Source organism: Adiantum capillus-veneris, chromosome 3 (assembly GCF_014529385.1).
Source record: "Adiantum capillus-veneris isolate H3 chromosome 3, ASM1452938v2, whole genome shotgun sequence".
NCBI lineage: Eukaryota > Viridiplantae > Streptophyta > Polypodiopsida > Polypodiales > Pteridaceae > Adiantum > Adiantum capillus-veneris.
In genome coordinates, this window is record NC_140933.1 from 167,967,822 (window position 1) to 167,988,268 (window position 20,447).

General features: G+C 42.5%; 1 protein-coding gene across 1 annotated transcript; it reads right to left on the reverse strand.

Annotated features, from left to right (window-relative positions):
* Positions 1-6,472: 6,472 nt before the first annotated feature.
* LOC147462151 (uncharacterized) lies at positions 6,473-9,275 on the reverse strand. The gene is made up of 5 exons (XM_086509566.1): positions 8,904-9,275; positions 8,164-8,237; positions 7,959-8,079; positions 7,482-7,760; positions 6,473-6,990 (listed from the first exon to the last, which is right to left on the reverse strand). Exons 1-5 carry the CDS (start codon positions 9,003-9,005, stop codon positions 6,721-6,723), a joined length of 846 nt encoding a protein of 281 aa, XP_086365692.1. The 5' UTR covers positions 9,006-9,275; the 3' UTR covers positions 6,473-6,720.
* Positions 9,276-20,447: the final 11,172 nt, after the last annotated feature.

Sequence of the window (20,447 nt, forward strand, 5' to 3'; positions counted from 1 at the left end):
AGCTTATAAATCACGGTTTGCTTGTTGTTACAGCAAGGCTGCAAATACACTTAGCAATTTCCATTCATCTGCATGGATTTGCGAGCAAGAATGATCGTTACTTTTACAATTACACATGCATATATGACTTATGCATACGCGGTATGCTTGAAATTTGCAAAATTGGTTTTCTGCATCCCCTGATGCATCATTATTTTACAGTTTGCAAAACATTTAATCCAAGCATGGCTTGTGTTGAGCTACAACAAGGCTATAAGTCAATTCGGCTATTACTAAATATCATAAGTCAATTGGGCTATTCATAAATTTCTATAAGTTAATTGGGTTGATTTTATATTGTTATTTTCTGCTTACATGGATACACAACTATTTGATAGGTATCATATGCTTGATATGCTTTTCTAACCTATTTCTAGCACAGCTTGATTTTGTAGCAACACGGCTGTGAATTGCTTATCAAGCATTATCTCTAAAAGCAGAGCTAGACATAGTGTTCAACTTTGAGGGTGATCTCACGCGCACAAAGTATATACAATATACTGAAGGGCACGAGTCATCTTCTAAAGGTTAGGAAGGGGTAAATTTCAGTGTGACAAGTCACTTGAATTTCCAGTGACAAGTCAGTTGTTGAGGAAAGTAATGTTTAGTTTTTTCCACCACAGTTTGTAGGAAAGTGTGAGCAAGATAACTTTCTGTATGGAATACCAATGAAGCATAGGTTGTCTAATACGGAGTTTCAAAGGGCAAAGTGCCAACAAATTCGCTTCAACTTCTTGGGACCACACCAGTGCAAGCCCTGTCAATAGGAAAGGCATAACAGTGGTCTTAGCATGAGCTCAATTTCTTGGTGCATTGGCACATTGGGTTTGGATACCCATTTTGATACATTACATGTTTTGTTTTGGTCAATCTTAAATGTGTTTTTTTTTTTTGTTAGTATAGATATTTTGGTGCTTGCTAACAAAGAACAAACATAATACAATAAAAGGAACCTACATCGAAGGAACTGGACGAACAAGTAAAGTGCCCGTGGGTCAATGCGTGACTTATTTTTTTGCTACATATCTATGAGAGAGAATCATATATGTTTTTGCAGGCCATCAAGAGAAGCACGGCTTCTACCCCATACAAAGGTACTACCCATTTACTTGGGATCAAGGACATGGCAGACGAAATTGGGGCATTGGCAATAAGAGGATATAAGCTCACATTTTACACATGGAAATGTTGAATTGTGATATACCCATTTCAGTACAAATTGTGCATGGCATTTTTAGTATCGGCTCAAATTGTTGAGACTGTCATTGAAGGACTTATCACTCTATTTTTTCAATAATTATGCATGGCATGCTAGTGTGGTGGAATCAATTCCACTAAATCATTGTTTACGCTTCCACTATAACATCAGCTACTCTGTTGAGGATGAGTTCCGATTGGTATATTTGCTTGTGTTTGTTGTATAATGATATAGTGAAATTAATCCCACTAAATCATTGCTTACACTTCCACTATAGCATCAGCTACTCTATTGAGCATAAGTTGAGGTTGATATATTTGCTTGTATTTATTGCAGATAATTGCAGCAACGAGCACTATATATCATTGGTTGTGTGCACAAGGTACATGCATTACAGATGATGCTTTCTATGGGTAACAAGGAGACATGGCCTCGCTATTAAGAAACTGGTTCATGGGAAGACATGGAGCTGTTAAGAGACCCTCAATGCTGGTAGTCTTTTGTTTTTAAAACCAAAGAAAAACTAGTATGACTACCTTCTTTTCAGTGTTGAGAATCTTTCTCCTCTTTCCATGGGAGATATGATTGTTTTAATATCTAGTTATGAATAACATTCCAACTTGAGAGGTTCTTCTAATTACTTTATAGCACTGATTGTATGTATAGGAGTGGTATTTTCAGGGGTATGACCCTGCTAATGATAAATCATTTCATAAGTGTTGTGGGTCATTCATTGGCATGTTCGCAATTGTGCTTTCAAAGAAAGAAGTTCTCAATCTATGAAGAGGTAGTAGATAAGTTCAACTTATCAAGTTGCTTACAATTTTCTTGACACGAATCTAACCAAGGAAGCCTCATTGCATGACAAAATGTTTTAACTATTCACATTGTTTTCATGTAGTTTAACACAAACAATGTCCTCTACCTTGCACAGTCGGACAATGCATGTACACGATTATCAAGGTAGTAGTGCAAACATTTTAGAGTCCGTCAATCCTTTCTTTATTTTCGATCCGCTAAAGCTTCCTTTAATTTAAATTACCTACATGTTTTCCTATCATTGTACATGTTCAATAAATACACATGCACTTCTTATTTATAGTTCGACAATGTAATCTCATAAATTGTTTATAGTTTTCAAATATTTTGTTCAACGTTACAATGTCTTTAATTTCATGTCTATTAAATTGTTCGTCATTAATAATGTTCCCGATAAACTTTTATAGCGATGCCAACCAAACAAGATTGATAGAACAAACTTCTATTAATTGTATTCAACATAGTTTTCCCAACAAACTTCTATAACGACGCCATGCCAACCAAGCAAGATTGTTTTGTTTCATAAAAGTATGATTAATATTTAAGATTTTTAAAATTTATTCAAGAAAAGAACAATTCTTGTGCCAAAAAATTGTGAAGTACGAAAAGTGGATTTGGCGGCTATGGGGTTAATAGAAGGAGATACATTTGGAGAGTTTTCTTGCATCAAACATGATAAAAGTCCAAGTCTAATGACGATTCCAAAAATCATAAATCCTAAAAGCAATCTATCTAAAAGTAATGTATTGAGATTGAACAAGAATGCTCTCAACAACTTTTTCAAGACAGGTCTCAAAGATGAAATAATTATCATATTAGTGTTGGTGTTTTCTGTTTTTGCCAAGCTTAAAATTTATTCCAAATTCCATGACACTTTCATTTGATATGAAAGGTGGTCATCACGCGAGGCAAACCTGTCAGTAACTTTGCCTCATTCATCATATCACATGAGGGAGAGCTTCAAGCACAGTAGAACTAAGCAACCTACTTTGCAACTATGCTGACTTTGGCATAGTCCCCGTAGAAGCTATTAAATAAGCGGAAAAGCTGGTGTTTTTGTGGTGACCTGAATGCAACCCATGCGGAAACTCTCTTGTGTGAAGATGGGCCGCAATTACAGACGCTCCTTCTCCTCGGCCGACCTCCAAGTGCCAATTCAAGCAGCCTCCAAGTGGCGCGGTGACTTGCACAACAACCCACAACTGCACATCACGTGATGGTGTTGTGGCATGGCACAGTGGCCATTGAAGAAGAATAGTCAGGCATAATAATTATGCCGCTCGTGACCAAGCCCAAAAGAGTACAATTTGTTGTGTGATTCTCTTCTGGAGGGGGAATAAATGAATTCCAAGAAAGAATAAATAGATCAAAGTTTGGAACAACTTTTTCAACACTACTCTTATCTATGGACAACGACAAATCTTCAACGTCTACAAAATTATCATTGTGTACAAAGCATATGATCACAAATCAATGTTTTGAAGACAGTAGATTTAGCATCCCTTTAAAAACTAGTTTTGCTTGGTGGGCGTTTCTATAGAACATAGCAGGACATACGCAGATTGACATCAAGCATCGTGCACTGAAGTAAACAAGCACAAAGTGCATTGGCAAATTTTTAAAAAAGAATTGCATATATGGTGAATGGTGACCTCTATAGTTGTCTGTAAAATCGTCCAATTTCACGGCGTTCTTTACAACTGTTTGGGCAATGAGACTAAGGCACTGCTCTTTGTCGTACATGTTCTAATATATTTTGAAGCGAAGTTGGTTACTTGCTTAGTTGGTTGTGATAGTATCACATCGGATTTTGTTATGAAACACAAGCGGATGAGTAGGACCAATTGATAGGCAACAACATCAGCTTAGCTTGCAACAACTTGATGAGCATTCGGACGAAGCAAGTTGTGTCCCATAGGATTGACTATACAACAAAGGGCTACTAAAGGGGGTAATTGAATCGAGCAATCATTCTCCTGAAATCCTTCTCCCTAACCTACTTTGGTAGTGGTTTGCATATTGCCATTCAACCAGGTAGTATCTCCCATTCAATCTTTAGAGAGGGGACCCGTCTTACTCTAAATCAAGCATAGTCAATTTTTCCTTATTTCTCTCTCTCTCTCTCTCTCTCACACACACACACACACACACACACACACACACAGAGAGAGAGAGAGAGAGAGAGAGAGAGAGATGTGTTGTCTTGGCTGTCGATCACAAAATCTGGTGCAAAATGTATCCAAGGAGGAAAACACAGGAATAAAGGGTTGTCTTCATACTAAAGAATGATTATTTAGAGGAGAACATTGGGCTGCAATATATAAAATGCATTGCCAAACAAGCCTATATAAAGATTGGCATCAACCACCTAGGAATAAAGTAAACATATATAGAATGCATTGAGTACTGCAATACATAAGTTGAACTGCCCAACTATGAGAAAAGAAGTGTGTTTCTATTTGGTAAATAGATATGATGGTAAGGAATAGGGTTTAAGCAACTTAATCATTTTGCTTAAATCCTACTCCTTAACCTACTTTGGTATATAAAAATGATGATCGAAATTGAGGATGTACTAGTGAGGAAAGCATGTAGCTAAACTGGCATTGGCAATCTATCAACATATCCTTTGTATCTATCCCTGCGATCATCATGCTCTCTGTGAATCCTTAAAATTTAATCTCTCAAATAATCCCCACGACATTACCGCGTGGGGAGGACTCCAAGGTCGCGCATCGATTGCATTGGCGGAATAGTTGAATGACGATTTAAGTTTGAGAGGAGACGGAGGAAAAGGGGAGGGCAAGCCTGAGGGTGGAAATGCGCCATGACGAGGCCATGTTGGGTAGAGCCTGCCCTGCTCATTGTCGTCAACGTCGACACGCGCTGAGATGATGAGTTTCGATAACATACGTAATAATATCAAAAGCAAGCTTGACCATCGATTCAGGTCCAAGACAATGGCCTAGATCTTCTAAGCAATCGCGTCTGAAAGAAAAAAGGCTCATTCGGCTTACCAAGAAAATATTTAACTGAATGATATTCATGTGCATATCCAAGATGAAACTCAAAATCAAAATCAAAATAACCTTTATTTTTGAACTCATAAATATTAAATAGCAGATGATTGATTAACCAAAATAGCAAACGTATTATTCTAAAGCATTTGTAAAAACAATAAGGAGGTTGTCACACCACGAGAGTAATATACATAAAGTGAAGAAAACGCCATGGCAATCAATTGATTTGAGGTACACTAGAACCACGAAAAGCCTAGAGAAGAAAGTCTTTTTATGGATGCAACAAGAGCAACCACCACCAAAACGGAATCACCCTTTTTTCATTGTGATCAGAGTTGTGGAAAATTGACCATTTCTTGGGCCATGATGGATAGAGGTGCGAAGAAAAACAAAGAAAAAAATATATTGATGAGCTAAATTTACTCGCTTGAAGTAAAATTATTGCAAAATAAGATTGGTGCTCTCTTACATCTTTGAATACAATACATTCATAACAAGACATTGAGTGTCACAGAATTATTAAAAAACATATTGCAGATTGCAAAGAATTGTAAAAAATTATTAAATTGTGATTGGCAATATGTCACAAACCTACTTCTTAAATTTGTCACGGCGTGTCTGTGTCAAGGTCAAGAAATTGTGAGGGAAGCTCACAAGGGTCTGCCAGAGAGAGAGAGAGAGAGAGAGAGAGAGAGGAGCAAGCAGCCCACAGATTTGTCATTAGGCGGGTGATCGGTGACAGCTACTTCATCACAAGAAGTTTTGGACAAATTCTCACAATAATTCCCACATTATGACTTACCTCAGCATCATGTGCTTCTGTGAGGGAGGCACGGCATACCTAGCTAGGTACGATAGCCCCAGGTACGATTGGGGGCAGGGTACTGCCGGCCCAGTGGGGGGCCGGTGATCCCCTGCCCCCAATCGTACCGAGCTAGGTATGCTGTGCCTCCCGAGCAAAAGCTCATGATGTTATGCTTTGTATGAAAAACATTGAACAAGGCTCCCTTTTCTTACATGAGAAATTATAAATCTTCTTCTGCATCAAGCCAGCGACAGCGGTCATGCTCGCATCAACAGAATCGCAGCTACGGCCATACATTATGTGCACAACAGCATTCGTTCACAAGTGTTCGACTCTCCATGTGCACACTATGTTCTGCAACCCAGCTTGGAGAAGCATGTTCCACACATCTAGTAGAAGGTACCATCAATGTTAAATCAAGAGTATACCAAAAGAATTCTCGAAAATCCATGTCAAAGACAAACAAATCTAGTTGATAAAGGGATAAGGCAATGGGCCAACTGCGCCATCATTCCACGTTTCAGAAATATGGAAGTCTTAGAAAAAAAAATCTTCAAATTATATGCTATGAATTTAACCCACACCCATGAGTTAGCACAAGTCCAATATAAACCATGTACTAGACCTCAATTCACACAAAGCATTCAAGTCAAGGGAGAGCCTCATTGGGGACATTCTTTACAAACATCCATTGACTACTTGCTCACAAAACGAAGCACATCATTCAGATGATGCAGAAACACATATAACCACCAGACACCATTGGAAGTGGCCTTGAGAATCAGTCCAGGTTAGTAGACCTAAACGACGACCGACCTAGCTTTCCTATCCTACTCTGACTACACAAGGGCGATGCTACTCTCACCACCAGGAGGCTTTCGAATACCCCCAAGATGGTCTCTACTGCTAGGCTTCTCATCGGCAAAGATGTCATTGCCTGTTATCTCTTTGCGTTTGGCAGCACTGAGTGTCTTTTCTGCCAATGTTAGAGGGGCATCCTCTTTAAATATATCGTTGCCGGAGAGCTCGGCAGCCTTGTATGCATTGGTCTTCTTTGCCGAGAGTTCGACGTCCTCATCTCCGAATGCAGCAAGAGTCGAACCCATAAACTGCACAAAACACAAGTTTCAATTGGTTAATTGTGGGTTGAATTGCACAGAATCAGCTTTAAACGATCACCATCTGCATTTAGCAGCAAGCCTTTCTGACAATGCAAGCATAGAGACCAGATCAGAAAAAGCTTTCCTCAATTACACTCACAAACTCAAAACTGAGAATTGCATAGTTTATGATGAGTCCATAACAGAGAGACTTACTTGCAACCACTGACAATGCACAACACTAAGCACCGGCTCTATGGTCACATCAATGACAAAAATACAAATTTACCATAAGAACTCGCTTGCCTGCTAGATAAATTCCTGCCTATATCACTGGAGTCGCCAACCCTCTAGAAACATCTAGTCACAAACTAGCATGACAACGTCACAAAGACACCATAAAATGACAGAATGGGATGTTCCTATACTAGACACTATCTTCATAGAAACAGCAAAAGGATACATGCTACATTCATTAAAATGACCAAGGCTACCCATACCTTAGACAAAGAATCTCTTTGAGGGGTTGAGCCTTCTGCATTTTCAAGATTATGCGCAAGATATCTGGGCTGCACTTCAGCAGGAGGTGCAAAAATATTGCTTCCCACCAACTCCTTGACCTTGGCCGTTGAGGTCGGTTTCCTGGATGGGGTTTCCTCTAAAGGTGCCTCAAGAGTTCCACTAAGCTCCCTCTGCTTGGCAACCTCTGGCAGGGACGTCGGCTTTTTTGGTGAGATAGAGCCTTCCTCTCCGAAAGAAATTTGACTGACACCAGCTGGCTGGAAGAGGAAAAAAAACAAGTTAACCTGGGCAGCACCAGCAATTAAAGAGGGATACTTCTTGAAACCCTAAATACACTCAATCTTTGACCCAAAAATGCAAGCATCGAGTAAAATTATCAAACTGCACATACATTAGCTAGACAAAATAGGGCCATGAAAGAGTGACATCTTGAAAAGAAAAGAATCCTTTCAAACCTTGTGAGCACGTGCAATCAACTTTTCTGCAGCTGGCAGCCCATTCTCGTCAAGATCAGCATCCTGAGCAAAGATGCCACTGCCACTCATCTCCTTTTTCTTGAGCTCAGAGTTGGGTCTCCTGAAATGAACCCCCAAAACCAGAGCAACACATAAGATCTCACTTAAACGAGTGAAAACGACAAAGCACATCGCAAAACATTACTTCTTCTGCAGGGCTTCAGCTTCCTCTGGAGTCAAGGCTGTGCCTAGTAGTATGGCCCCAATGCCACTGGTTGGCTGCACAAAAAATTCCCGGAGTACTGTTAAGCTTTTGTTGAGCTTGCTCCAGCTCTTTCAACATAAAACAAGATGGCTCTTTGGATTCTCAAACTTCACGTTTTAACATGCTTCACGTACACTGAGCACTTTTCTTGCAAATTCAAGGGAGGACTTACATCCGGATGAGACTTCATTGCAGTTCAGTGACTGCACACATAGGTGTGTGGGTAGTTTTGTGTGTGTGTGTGTGTGTGTGTGTGTGTGTGTGTCCGCACGCACACAGGCGGGCGTGTCTGAGCACGCGCACATGCAAGCATGAAGGGGCGACCCATGGATTAACAATTCACAAATTGCACACCCACAGACCTTGCGCACATGCAAGCATGAAGGGGCGACCATGGATTAACAATTCACAAATTGCACACCCACAGAGCTCCCTTGCCTACAAGGGAGCAATGAACCTGAGCTTAGAATAGCAGGGCACGCTGGCGCTGCGTGGAAATTAAAGACCCATCTGTGGATCTTGAGCAAAATTCTAGACAGAGCTTCACATCTGAAGCTGCTGTCAGGAAGATACCTCCCTGTGTAAATAATCCTTTGAACAACTCAATCGAGCTCAAAGTGCCCACATTTCGATTTGCACTCGCACTGAGAGGAAGCTGAAGCACGAGAAGTAGTTATTACCTGTTGCCGCACGGGGGTGTGATTGGCCGGCTGCATGGGCTCCTCTGGCCATCGCAGAAGGTCGAAGGTAGAAGGGGCCTTGGACGATTTCGGGGCTGACATTGCTCTCAAGCTGATCCACAAGCACGCAGAATCCAAACAACAAGAGAAAGAAACGTCGGAGAACACAGAAGCAGAGAGCTCGGGTATGGAGCTGAAGCAGCGCACACCCACCTGTAAAAACAAAATGAAGCGACAGGGAGAAGAAAGAAAGGAAGCTTGGCGGAGGGGGAAAGCTATGGCAAGAGAGGCCAAAGCAAAGAAGGAGGAGGCCCTCTCGCGTCGTTGCACTCTTCTTTGTGCTGACAAAAGCTTAGTTCCTCTCTCTCACACACACAGTCTCTCACACGCACTTTGGTGACTTTGGACCCCATTGGAGGAAGATGATGACGTGTCATCATGTGAGCCGTCCGGGGTAAACCTAGTCCACACCGTCCGATGCGCTCTTCTTTGGCGCGGCCAAGGCCCTGGTTTAAAAATGCACTAAATCAGGATATGCGTTAAAATCCGCTCCATTGATAGCTAGGCCCCCCCCCCCAAAAGGCTTTTTCTCAACGTTTTAGGGCCTACCCCACACCCATACCAGCCCTACACAATCCCCTGATGCTTGGACAACACCCTCTCTTCAAATTATCAAGGTTCAAATGAGGACATCAAACTTCTTTCACAATTCACAATCATGATTTGCAAGCTTCAATTCTCTTGCATATTTGTGTCCCATGCCACACTTTCATAGACTTGGATCAAGGTTGCCTTGAATCCATGTTCTATTGGGTGAGTAGAGTTACACACACATCCCTCAAAGCTATCAAGCCAATCTTCAAAGCAATCTTCCAAGCTCAACAGTTTCAACACTCCACACAACCGGCTCTTTCTTGAGCCAATGATGTTTCTACAGATTGTGTTTAATGGCCAATCAATGAGACATAGGCTCTCATTCGACATACGCCGCGTTGCAAACATGCACATGAAAGAGAGAATGTAACATTAGAACCGATCGATAGGGTTCGCCTCTTCCATAATACTCTCACCGGCATGCAAGAAAAGCACCCAAATCATTACTTGACAGAGTTGGCTTGCTAGCTTTGATGTCAGAGAGATTAATTCAATTGCATATCTTGACTTACTACAATCTACAGAAGTATAGCCAGTCATGTCTTGATTGGCTTGAAAAAAATTCCACCTTCTCTCTTTATTTTCTATAGCAAACTAGTAGGTCTCCCCAATCTCAGAAAAAGGAAAAATGTTGCAAAAGCATCAAGATTCTAAAAATTTATGAAGGTTGTGATTTTGGAAGGTCATGAAGCATATGGATAGTCGCACATGGCTATGAACGGGTGTGTGTAACGAGCACACAGAGAGAGAGAGAGAGAGAGAGAGAGAGAGAGAGAGAGAGAGAGAGTCACTGCTTTGTAGAGAGAGAGAGAGAGTCACTGCTTTGTAGAGAGAGGGAGAACCACTGCTTCGTATAGTCATGTTATTTTAACCTTGAAACTTAAGGTTCCAATGAACTTATAATTGTGGGTCTTTTCACGTTAGTTTTGTAAAGGTTGAAATTTTATGTGAACCATCTTGGATATTTTTTCTAAAATGATAATGGAACGTACAAGTAAAGAGAGAGCACTCACTTGATGTGTAAGAAGTCCCTTGAGCATCCAATAAAAAACAAGTGTAGGGCAGGGTGCCCTGATGCTTTCCAAGATATGTGTCCGATGTGGGTGGAATTCGTCGACCTCCCATTGTGGTTGAGAAGCAACTTACAAGACCTACCAACAACCCTAAGTACCCCTTTGTTTGTACCATCCAACATAGTGGTAGGTATTGCTACCAATAAGGTGTGTATTTGATGGGATCTCAAAAAGCCCCAGCCAAAGAATCTTGTACTCAATGTGGGGGATGGTCTTAAGGTCGTTCCCCTAAACTTTGGCACTTTCTTTGGTGGATGCTTCAACTGCAACAAGTTTGGGCACTTTGCTAGGTCTTGCCCAGCTGCTTTGTTCACGACCCTAGGTCCAATGATTGGGCAAAAAGTCATGCCAGCAACGCACCAGACGAATAGTGAAGTTGAGACTCCTACACATAAGGATATTGAGAAAGCATAGGAAGATGGGCTGCCTAATAGTAGTGAGGAAACCCTTGGAAATATGGGGAAACCCATCAAAGTCCATCTTAGCAATGGAAACGCCATCCTGGATATTGTTTCACGTCCGCTGCCCTAAAAGAAAAGTCACCCCCCATGTTGCAGAAGATTGTTCTTGTAAGGCCAAGGGCAACCCACGGAGTCACGAACCTAGGCCAAGGGCCTATACACCTTGGATTGCGGACTATGGATCCAAATGGACAAGGTCTATGAGTCGTATGGTCTATATATAGGGTGGTAGGAAGGAGGATCTCCCAAGTAATCTCTTAGGTTCTTAGATCGTTATCAAGAGCAAAGTTGTTTTTTGGGGGAATGAGGCATGGTTGTCTTCACCACTACTGGTCTCTGTATGCTCATGCAATTTTGGGAGAAATGATGGCCGTGTGCAGGAGCACTTTCTAAGCGACAAAGGCCATGTGTGCAGGGCCGCTTAGGGTGAGGAGAAAGCAACGCTCGACCTCCGCAAAACCCATCGGAGGTGGGCTCGCTTGGACCGCAGGGCCGAGGGAAGCAGAACCCGTGAAGGGCGCAAGGACAATCGGATGACGCGACTCTCTCTCTCTCTCTCTCTCTCTCTCTCTCTCTCTCTCTCTCTCTCTCTCTCTCTCTCTCTCTCTCTCTCTCTCTCTCTCTCTCTCTCTCTCTCTCTCTCTCTCTCTCTCTCTCTCTCTCTCGTGCGCGCGCGCAAGTCTCCTCGCATTGCCACTGCAGCCCGTCACCATAGCTAAGGAGAAGGGCGTTTTTTTTTTCAAAAAAAAAAACTTTAGTGTTAAAAAAACCCAAGGGAAGGTGCCCATGCCCCCGCCCCCCCCCCCCCCCACCCACCTTTCCATCCTCTTCTCTCTTACCTTGGCCAAGCGAAGCCAAGCACACGGAGCATAAGTACTCAACGCCATGGGCCGAGCGGGCCAAGGACGAATTAGATTTCAAAAGTTTACAGAAGTTATAGCAATTTCGAATCAAGTTTTGACACCAAGAAGGCCCATGTATCAAATTTCAACATAATCGATAGGTGGTCGATTTTCAACACTGCAAGCACTAAAGAGGTGCAATTTTTTGGCTTGGTGAGTGGATCGAACACGCCACGGGTTTTTTTGACAAAGGTATTGAGTTCATAAAGCATCAAAGGCACTTGAACAAAGGTTATGGCTTGTCGTTCGACCTCGATATCATCTACTGGTGATTTCTACTTAGCACGGCCGATGTAGTTTCAAATTGTTATCATCAGACCATGTTGAAGATAGGTATCTTCTATTCTCTTGCTAGCACAGCACACACCGCCATGGATTCGGACATTAATATGAATCATGCATTTGATTTTGAGCACTCTATGCCAAATCCACATGATGTTGCCCCACGATTGGATACACTCATGGAGAGTACCTGCGCGGCACTAGGCGCGGATGATAGTTGTGAGTTGCTTGATATACAAGAGTTTCGTTCCATGCAAACGTGTATGTCTGTGATGGAGAAAAAATTTGCAAGTCAGAATGACAATGTTACTAAATTATCAAACTTGTTAGTGCAATATATGCAACAATAGGCCAAGGGCCCTCTTGATACACATATGCCAAAGTAAGGCTCCAATCAGGGACAGGGTCCCCCTCCAGATTCTCTGCACGGCACTAGGTGCGGATGATAGCCATGAGTTGCTTGATATACAAGAGTTTCATGCCATGCAAACACGTATGTCTGTGATGGAGAAAATTCTTGCAAGTTAGAATGACAATGTTACTAAATTATCAAACTTAGTAGTGCAATATATGCAATAGTAGGTCAAGGGCCCTGCTGATACACATATGCCAGAGCAAGGCTCCAATCAGGGACATGGTCCCCCTCTGGATTCTCTACAGTCTCTCAGCCAAAAAGAGGTGGACGATTTGTTGAAAGATACAAAACCGCCGACTTTTAATGGAAAGAAAAGGGAACACGATAAATGTTAAGTATGGAGCCTGATTTACCCTTGTAATTTTCTGTGGTAAAAGCGCACATTTGTAAGGCCCCCATTATGAGGAGAAGCCATCGTGCGTGAAGGAAAATCACTCACCGGAAACCAAATTTTTCATGGACAAGAATCAGGGGCAACTTTAAAGGCCTCGGGGGCGGAGGCCCCCGAGACTTTTTTTTCGCCGGAATATTATGGCCAGAGGGCGGCCGGAAAGTGGTCGGAAAACAACCGGTCGGTTGGCCGGTGGCCGGTAGTCAATGGCCGATGGCCGGTGGTCGGAAGTCAATGGCCGGTGGCCGGTGGTCAGAAGTCAATGGCCGGTGGCCGGTGGCCGAATTCAAAAGTGGACTTGTCTTCTCAAGGGCGGCCACACATGGGCGGATTGGAGGGTCCGATTTGGACTTATTCGCACAAGGGCGGCTACACATGGCTGTCTCTCATAAGAGAGGGCAGCCCTTTTGGCCTATAAAAGGAGGCCATTTCTACACACATTTCATAGTGTGAAGTTGATGCAACAAGGTGAGTGTGAGGTGGTGAGAGTGAAGCAAGGCGGGAGCTCCATTAAGGGTATAATCCCTTTGTAAACTACTTCTTGTTTTGAAGTACTAAAGCCATTGAGTGGCTGCTTTCCTGTGGACGTAGCCCACATTGGGTGAACCACGTATATCGTGTGTACTCTCTCTCTCTCTACTCTATAATCTCGTGTATATAAATCTGTCTCTCTCCATTAAGTAATCTACTCAATTATCTATTTAGCTACGTCTTATTTCCTAACAATAAAGATGCGATGAATATATTCCTCAGTAAGTGGGATGCGATTCACAACTTGCGACGCACTCCGGATGCAGTCAAGGCACTGCAAACAAGTTTTACATTAGAAGGCAAGGCCTATAAATGGTGGATGTCTCTCGAGGAGAAGGGCATCGTACCATAGACTTGGGCAGCCTTTGAGGTTGTATTTACAAAATAATTTATACCCACAAATGAAGCGAACAAAAATTGGTATGCTTGGGGTAAGTGTTCCATATGACAACATAAAACACTTTTGGAATATATCTCGCACTACCAGGATGTCATTCTCAAGCTGAGGGGCTAGATACCTTTGAGCGGGTGCGTGGGTTTATCCGCGGTCTGAGACCAGAGCTTAAGAAGCATGAGAAGAATCAGGATCCCAAGACACTTCAAGAGGCAATAATGCAAGCTCATATTCACGACGATCCCAATGAGAGACCATTGCATAATAATCATTCACCTACCACTACACATGCAAATGCACGCACACAACATGGGCACAATAAAAGAAAGTTTTTAGTAGCTGCATCGGACGCCTTAAAAAGATCAAAGGGGTCTAGGGTTCCTCTCTCCACTGAAGAGTTTGAGAAGGCTTAAAAAGAAAAAATATGTTTTACACGTTTAGAGAGTGGGCATGGAAAAAAGGATTGTCCGAGGGGAAATCTGTTACCCAAGGAAACGAGCGGGTAGTGCACATGGTACCATTACAAGGTAGCGATGATGACAGGCCATGATGCTGAAGTATGGGACACTCAAGTGAGAGATGTGCCATTAGAAATGCAAAGGTATCACACATGCTTGACTTCCAGGTTATGAATATGGAGCTGGCAGATGTGGTATTGGGTAGAGAGTGGTTACATAGTCTAGGATCAGAATTTAAGATTAGCTATGAGCACAACAACTTAATGTTCAAATCCAATGGCGTGCACATGCTGCTATTGGGAGAGAAGGATGTGCCTTCTTCACCACTCATTTGTACGGCAAAGCTTATGAAGCTCACTTCTAATAATAAAATAGAAGAAGTTTTATTGTGTTACTCCATGTGTCATTTTCTTTCTAATGTTTTATTTGACAATTCCTCAACGCCACATGCTTCTCTCTCTTCTATTCCATCTATAGCTACTTCTCTCTCTCCTGAACAAGCAAATGTTCCTGACAATTTAAAGAAATTATTAGCAAAATATAAAGATGTTTTTTCACATGATTTACCACTAGGGTCACTATTTAGGGTATGTTATTTCATCACACAGGTTACACATGGATCAATCCAAAGTGGATGACTTTCGGAGGTGGCCCTCTCCTAGAAATCTGGAAGAGCTTCAGATTTTCTTGCGATTTGCCAGTTTTGACTGCATGTTCGTTAAAAACTACGCTCATATTGCAGTTTTGATGACAGACCAACTGAAGGCCAAGGGAAAAACTTTTCAGTGGAGTCCATCTCAATAGCAAAATTTTGATGCTCTCAAGGACGCACTAGCTACAGCTCCTACTTTAGCTATGGTGGATCTTTTGAAGCCATTTTTTTAAAGAAATGGATGCCAGTAATCGTGCTATTGGAGCAATCCTTCTATAGGAGAAACGGCCAATTGGGTTTGAAAGCAAGAAGCTTGACCATCCCAGCATAATTATTATGCTTATGAGAGAGAACTCTATGCAATAGTGTCAGTCTTGAAGACTTGGCAACATTATTTGTATGGGCACAGTTTGAGATTGTGTTTGACCATGAAAGCATAAAATGGTTTACACAACAATCTGACTTGAAGGGTCAAAAGGGCCACGTGGGCTGAGATTCTTTAGGAGTATGATGCTAAGCTTCTTTCGAATGCTTGAGATCAACTCCCTTCTTTTCAGTGAGATACGAAGCAAGTTTTTGGAATCTCTTAACGGAAAACGTGAGCATGACAAGGCATACTTCAAAGTGTGGAGCCATGTACAAATGAGGGATCCTTCTCACTCCAATGTTGGTAGTGCATCTTTAACCTCCACACTCAGTACTCCTCTATCGAGTGATGAGCTGCAGAGATGGGAGAAACTTTCCATCGATGATGGGTACCTACTCCACAAGGGGAGAGTATGTGCACCAACGGACACAGACATTCGACACCAAGTTTTCTATGAATATCACGACAGTCCAGATGCAAGGCACCCAGGTATTAAGAAAACGTATACTCTCATACGATGATAATTTTACTAGCAAGGTTTATATGGTTATGTCCAAGACTATGTCTTGCATTACCAGAAATGTCAAGTCAATAAAGCAAAGCGCCTGAAGGTAGGAGGACTCTTACATCCTTTGGCGATTCCCAATGGAAAATGGGAAAGTATCTCCATGGATTTCATTGTGGGTTTACCAGCCATTGTACGAGGTCATGACTCGGGATGGGTGGTCGTACATCGCTAGACTAAACTATGTAATTTTATTCACGCTAAGTCAACCATTAAGACTTTAGAGCTAGCTAAGTTATTTGTGGACAATCTGTACCGTTTGTATGGATTGCCAAGTAACATAGTGAGTGATCGTGATCCCAAGTTTAACAGTCACTTTTGGAGGGCTGTATTTAAACAATTGGGTACACAACTTAACTTAAGTACTGCAGATCGTCTTGAATTAGATGGTCAGACTGAAAGAGTTAATCAAGTGCTAGAGGATATTCTACGAGCATACGTTAGCAAGAAGCAAGCAGATTAGGGAGATTATCTTCGTATTCTCGAGTTTGCTTACAATAGTGTTAAGCATGTTTCGACTGGATTTAGTCCTTTCATGCTCATGTCTGGTTTTCAACCAAGGTCACCAGTTAACGGTGGGGTTGGCAATTGAAAAGATCCAATTGGTCAAGGATTTTCTCCAAGACAACATGGAAATGCTGAAATTGGCTCATCAAAATGTCCAACAAGCACATAATTGATATAAGAAGTATGTTGATGAGAAACGTCGACAAGTTATCTAACGAAAGGGAAAGAGGTCTTTTTGCGTGTACCAGAGAATTCAAAAAGTCTGAAGGTTGGGCCAACACCTAAATTATCTTTGAGATATTGTGGGCCTTTCAAGATACTCAAGCGAGTTGATGATCATCCATACAAACTCTCATTACCTACGCACTCTCATATCCATCCGGTGTTTCATGTAAGTCGTTTAAGAAAACGCTTGCATGGGGATGACAATGTCATTGACCAACAAATTTTGGTTGATTTCATTGAACCTATAATCCAATTGCATGAACCTGAATGCATCTTAGACTACCATGATTTGTGGACTCTCCATCATGTGCGTCGACAAGCTTTAGTCAAGTGGAAGGATCGACCTAAGGAAGGTGCCACTTGGGAAAACATTTGTGTTCTGAAGAAGAAGTTTCTCACTTTTGTTTTTGAGGAAGAAGACATGTCTCCAAGGGGGCATTAATGTAAGGCCAAGGGCAACCCAGGTGGTCATGCACCTAGGCCATGGTCCTCGACAGCTTGGATTGAGAACTAGGGATCCAAATGGACAAGGACTATGAGTCTTATGGTCTATATATAGGGTGGCATGGAGGAGGATCTCCCAAGCAATCTCCTAGGTTCTTAAAGTTCTATCTCCCATGTTTAAAAAAAAAGAAGAAGGATGGCATCAAATCTCCAACATCTCATGCAAATGGTTTAAATCCCAATCGTGGGCAGTGCGGTGGCTAAAAGAAGCCCCTCTAGATTTGCCCAAAAGCCTCTTCCTTATAGTGATATCCTCAAGTTTCAAACCTTGAAAACCTCATGGTTATCGTGGGGATTGGGAATGGACCAATGGAGGAGGGCAACAAAAAAGAGGGAATGGAAGAAGAGGAGTTTGTACCCCTCTCTCAGTAATGGAAGAGTTCATACTCCAACCATGGAATGTGAAGGGGTTCAAAACCTAGAAGAAGAGCTCCTTGTTCGGGGGGAAAGTCAAAAAAGTAAAGGGTAAAAACCTTTGGGCGAGCGATCCAAGAGCATCACCTTGATGCGACAAGCAAAAGATGGCAAGCTATAGGGAAGAAGATAGTTTTCTATGGGGAAGGTGCTGATGGGTACAACGGCATCCTCTCTGTTGTGGATAGGGATCTAGAGCCGAAGTGGTGTTCAATCATCCCTCTAGAAGAGTTCTAGGAGTTAAGATAAAATGGGCAGATCGGCATGTCACCATCATCAACATTTATGGACCTTGCTCGATGAAGGAAAAAGCTAAGCTATGGGAGCACTTAAAAGACATCCTTGTTGAAGGGAAATGGATTCTAATAGGAGACTTTAATATGGTGAAGATGAGAAAGGAAGAAACCGCTACATTGAACATGTTGGCTAGATCTGAAAGATCCAAATGGTTGAGCCTTTGTGAGACATGGGTTCTAGTGGGCATGTGGGAGGTGGGCACCTAGAGTAGCACGCTTGGGTTCATGTACACCACCTTGCAATATGCCAGCACATCATCTTGATTGGACCATTGCTACTGCTCTCATCAAGCCGACTAGCTGCCCTCACTACTTGAAATGAAGGTGGTAACCTCAGATCACCTATCATTAAGTATGAGATTTCAAAATACCAAAGGAGAAGGTCATTGCCCCTGAGGTCCAAGAAGTTATTTACGACAGGGACTCGCCTGTTCAAAGACCCGATTCGGCAAGCCCTGGGGCGTGGGATATCTTTGCCAAGAATATACTAAAAGTGATAAAAAATGCAACCCCTACAAGGAATAAATACTTGGAGGAGCACATGAATCAGCTCCCGGACGAAGTAGAGATATTAACCTCCAAAAAACAAAATGGATCTGCCTCAGCAAATGAGCATGAAAGATGGCTTGAAGCTAAAGGGGACTTAATTGATCACCAACTACAGGAGGTGAGGAAGGCCAAAATTTTATCCAGAGAAACCTACCTCTAGCCTGGGGAGGCCAATCATGCACACTTCTATAGGGCCCTTAAAGTCGCCTTGTCCATTTGCTCACCAATGGGGACTGAAACGGACCCGGATGAAATGGCTCTATTGATGCTCGACCACATGCAAAAGATCATCTATTATGGGTGAAGCTACTACTAAAGCCTTATGGGACAATGTTAACCCTCACGGCTCACGGACACCCTATCACCTACGACGGACGTTGTAACCGACGACGGACATTGTATTATTTATTTGGTAGAGTCAGGTATCGGGCTTGTCGGTCCAATAGGAAAAGGGTAAGAGTGATCGCCGATGAGAGGCGCACTCTAACTGGAACATTCAAGGGATTAGTTGGCTAAGCATGGGCGCCCAAGTGTGAATGGGGTGAGCTCATATAAAAGTCAACTAAACCTAAAATTCACTCATTCTCTCATTTGTGCAATAGAAGAGTGCTCTTGCTCCATCTCCATCTCCATCTTCTTCTTCTTCTTCACCTCCTTGTGTGTGTGTGTGTGTGTGTATGTGAGAGAGAGAGATAGAGAGTGTGTGAGGGCGATCGAGCATTACGAAGGCACGGCGACGGCGAAGCGGTTGAGCGCGGCGAAGCGGCGGCTCCTTCTTCTTCGTGGCGAGGAATCCTCCATGAAGCGAGCGTAGAGCGGTGAGTGACACACCATCGCCTTCTTTGAGCTTACTAGTTTAAGCTTGTTGTGTGCTTGGAGCCATTTGTGGCTCGCACACGGTGTATCGGTAAGTTTCTTGCATTGACACGTGCGACATACGTGCACATTTTTGGCGCCGTTGCCGGGGAATGCCAAACACCAAGCTCGAGTAGCACTCTGTGCTTCTCCGTGGTGCAATTTCAATTATAGGAAAGGTAGGGAAGGAGTGTGTATGTGTTGAGAAGAGGGATTTGGTGTTATACTGTGTGTTTTTTTGTTAATGGAGTTTTCAAAGGTTCTGTGTTTATTCTCTGTGTATTAAGGTAGTTAGTTTTTTTTGTTAATGGAGATTTCAAAGGTTCTCTGTTTATTCTCTGTGTATTAAAGTAGTTAGTTTTCTGTGTACAGTAAGTAGGAAGTAGATTAGTGAGAGTTAATAGAGTATGTTAGTGTGTAAGAGTAGATGTATTAGTAAGAAGTAGGTAGATAGAGTGTGTGTGTGCTCTCGCACAGGCCGCAACGACCTTGTCTTTTATTAAAAATAAAAAAAAATAAAGGTAGGACCAGGATCGGGAATATCTCCCAGACCCAAGCCCAAGCTCACGCTCAGGCCTAGGCCTCAGTCGCCTTTTAAAAAAACGAATTTTAGCTTCACACGTAGCTAAAAATCGATTTTTTGAGGACCAACGGAACGTCAGATGTCCGAAAATTGTGTTGTAAAGCACACAACGACCCTCTAAGTGATACGCTCACTTTGAGCTATCACAACACTTTATCAAAAAAATCAAACATTAAAAAACATTAAAAACGTAAAAAACACGAGTGAAAACGGACGCTTACAAAGGTAAGCGGTTAACCTTCGAGGTTATTCATCGACGCTTGTAGGGTGCCAAAGGAACATGCATCTGCGCTCTGGTCGTGTGCTAGACACGGAGCAACTAGAGAGAATTTTGACTTACGCGAGTTCTCAATATCCACCTACTTTAGGTTCTGGGCCCTCGGCGGGGACCCAAGGTAGTACAAACCAAGACCCGAACATAGCGGCTAGTGACTCTTCCTCTGACTACGACGTCATGGAGGGTTTC

What these genes read in the sequence shown, in the direction of transcription:
- LOC147462151 (XM_086509566.1), bottom strand. Translation starts at nt 9,005, where the DNA reads ATGTCAGCCCCGAAATCGTCCAAGGCCCCTTCTACCTTCGACCTTCTG. An exon ending in ACACCCCCGTGCGGCAACAG is followed by an intron (nt 8,238 to 8,903) that starts GTAATAACTACT and finishes TTTTTTGTGCAG; the next exon opens with CCAACCAGTGGCATTGGGGC. An exon ending in GCTGAAGCCCTGCAGAAGAA is followed by an intron (nt 8,080 to 8,163) that starts GTAATGTTTTGC and finishes GGTTCATTTCAG; the next exon opens with GAGACCCAACTCTGAGCTCA.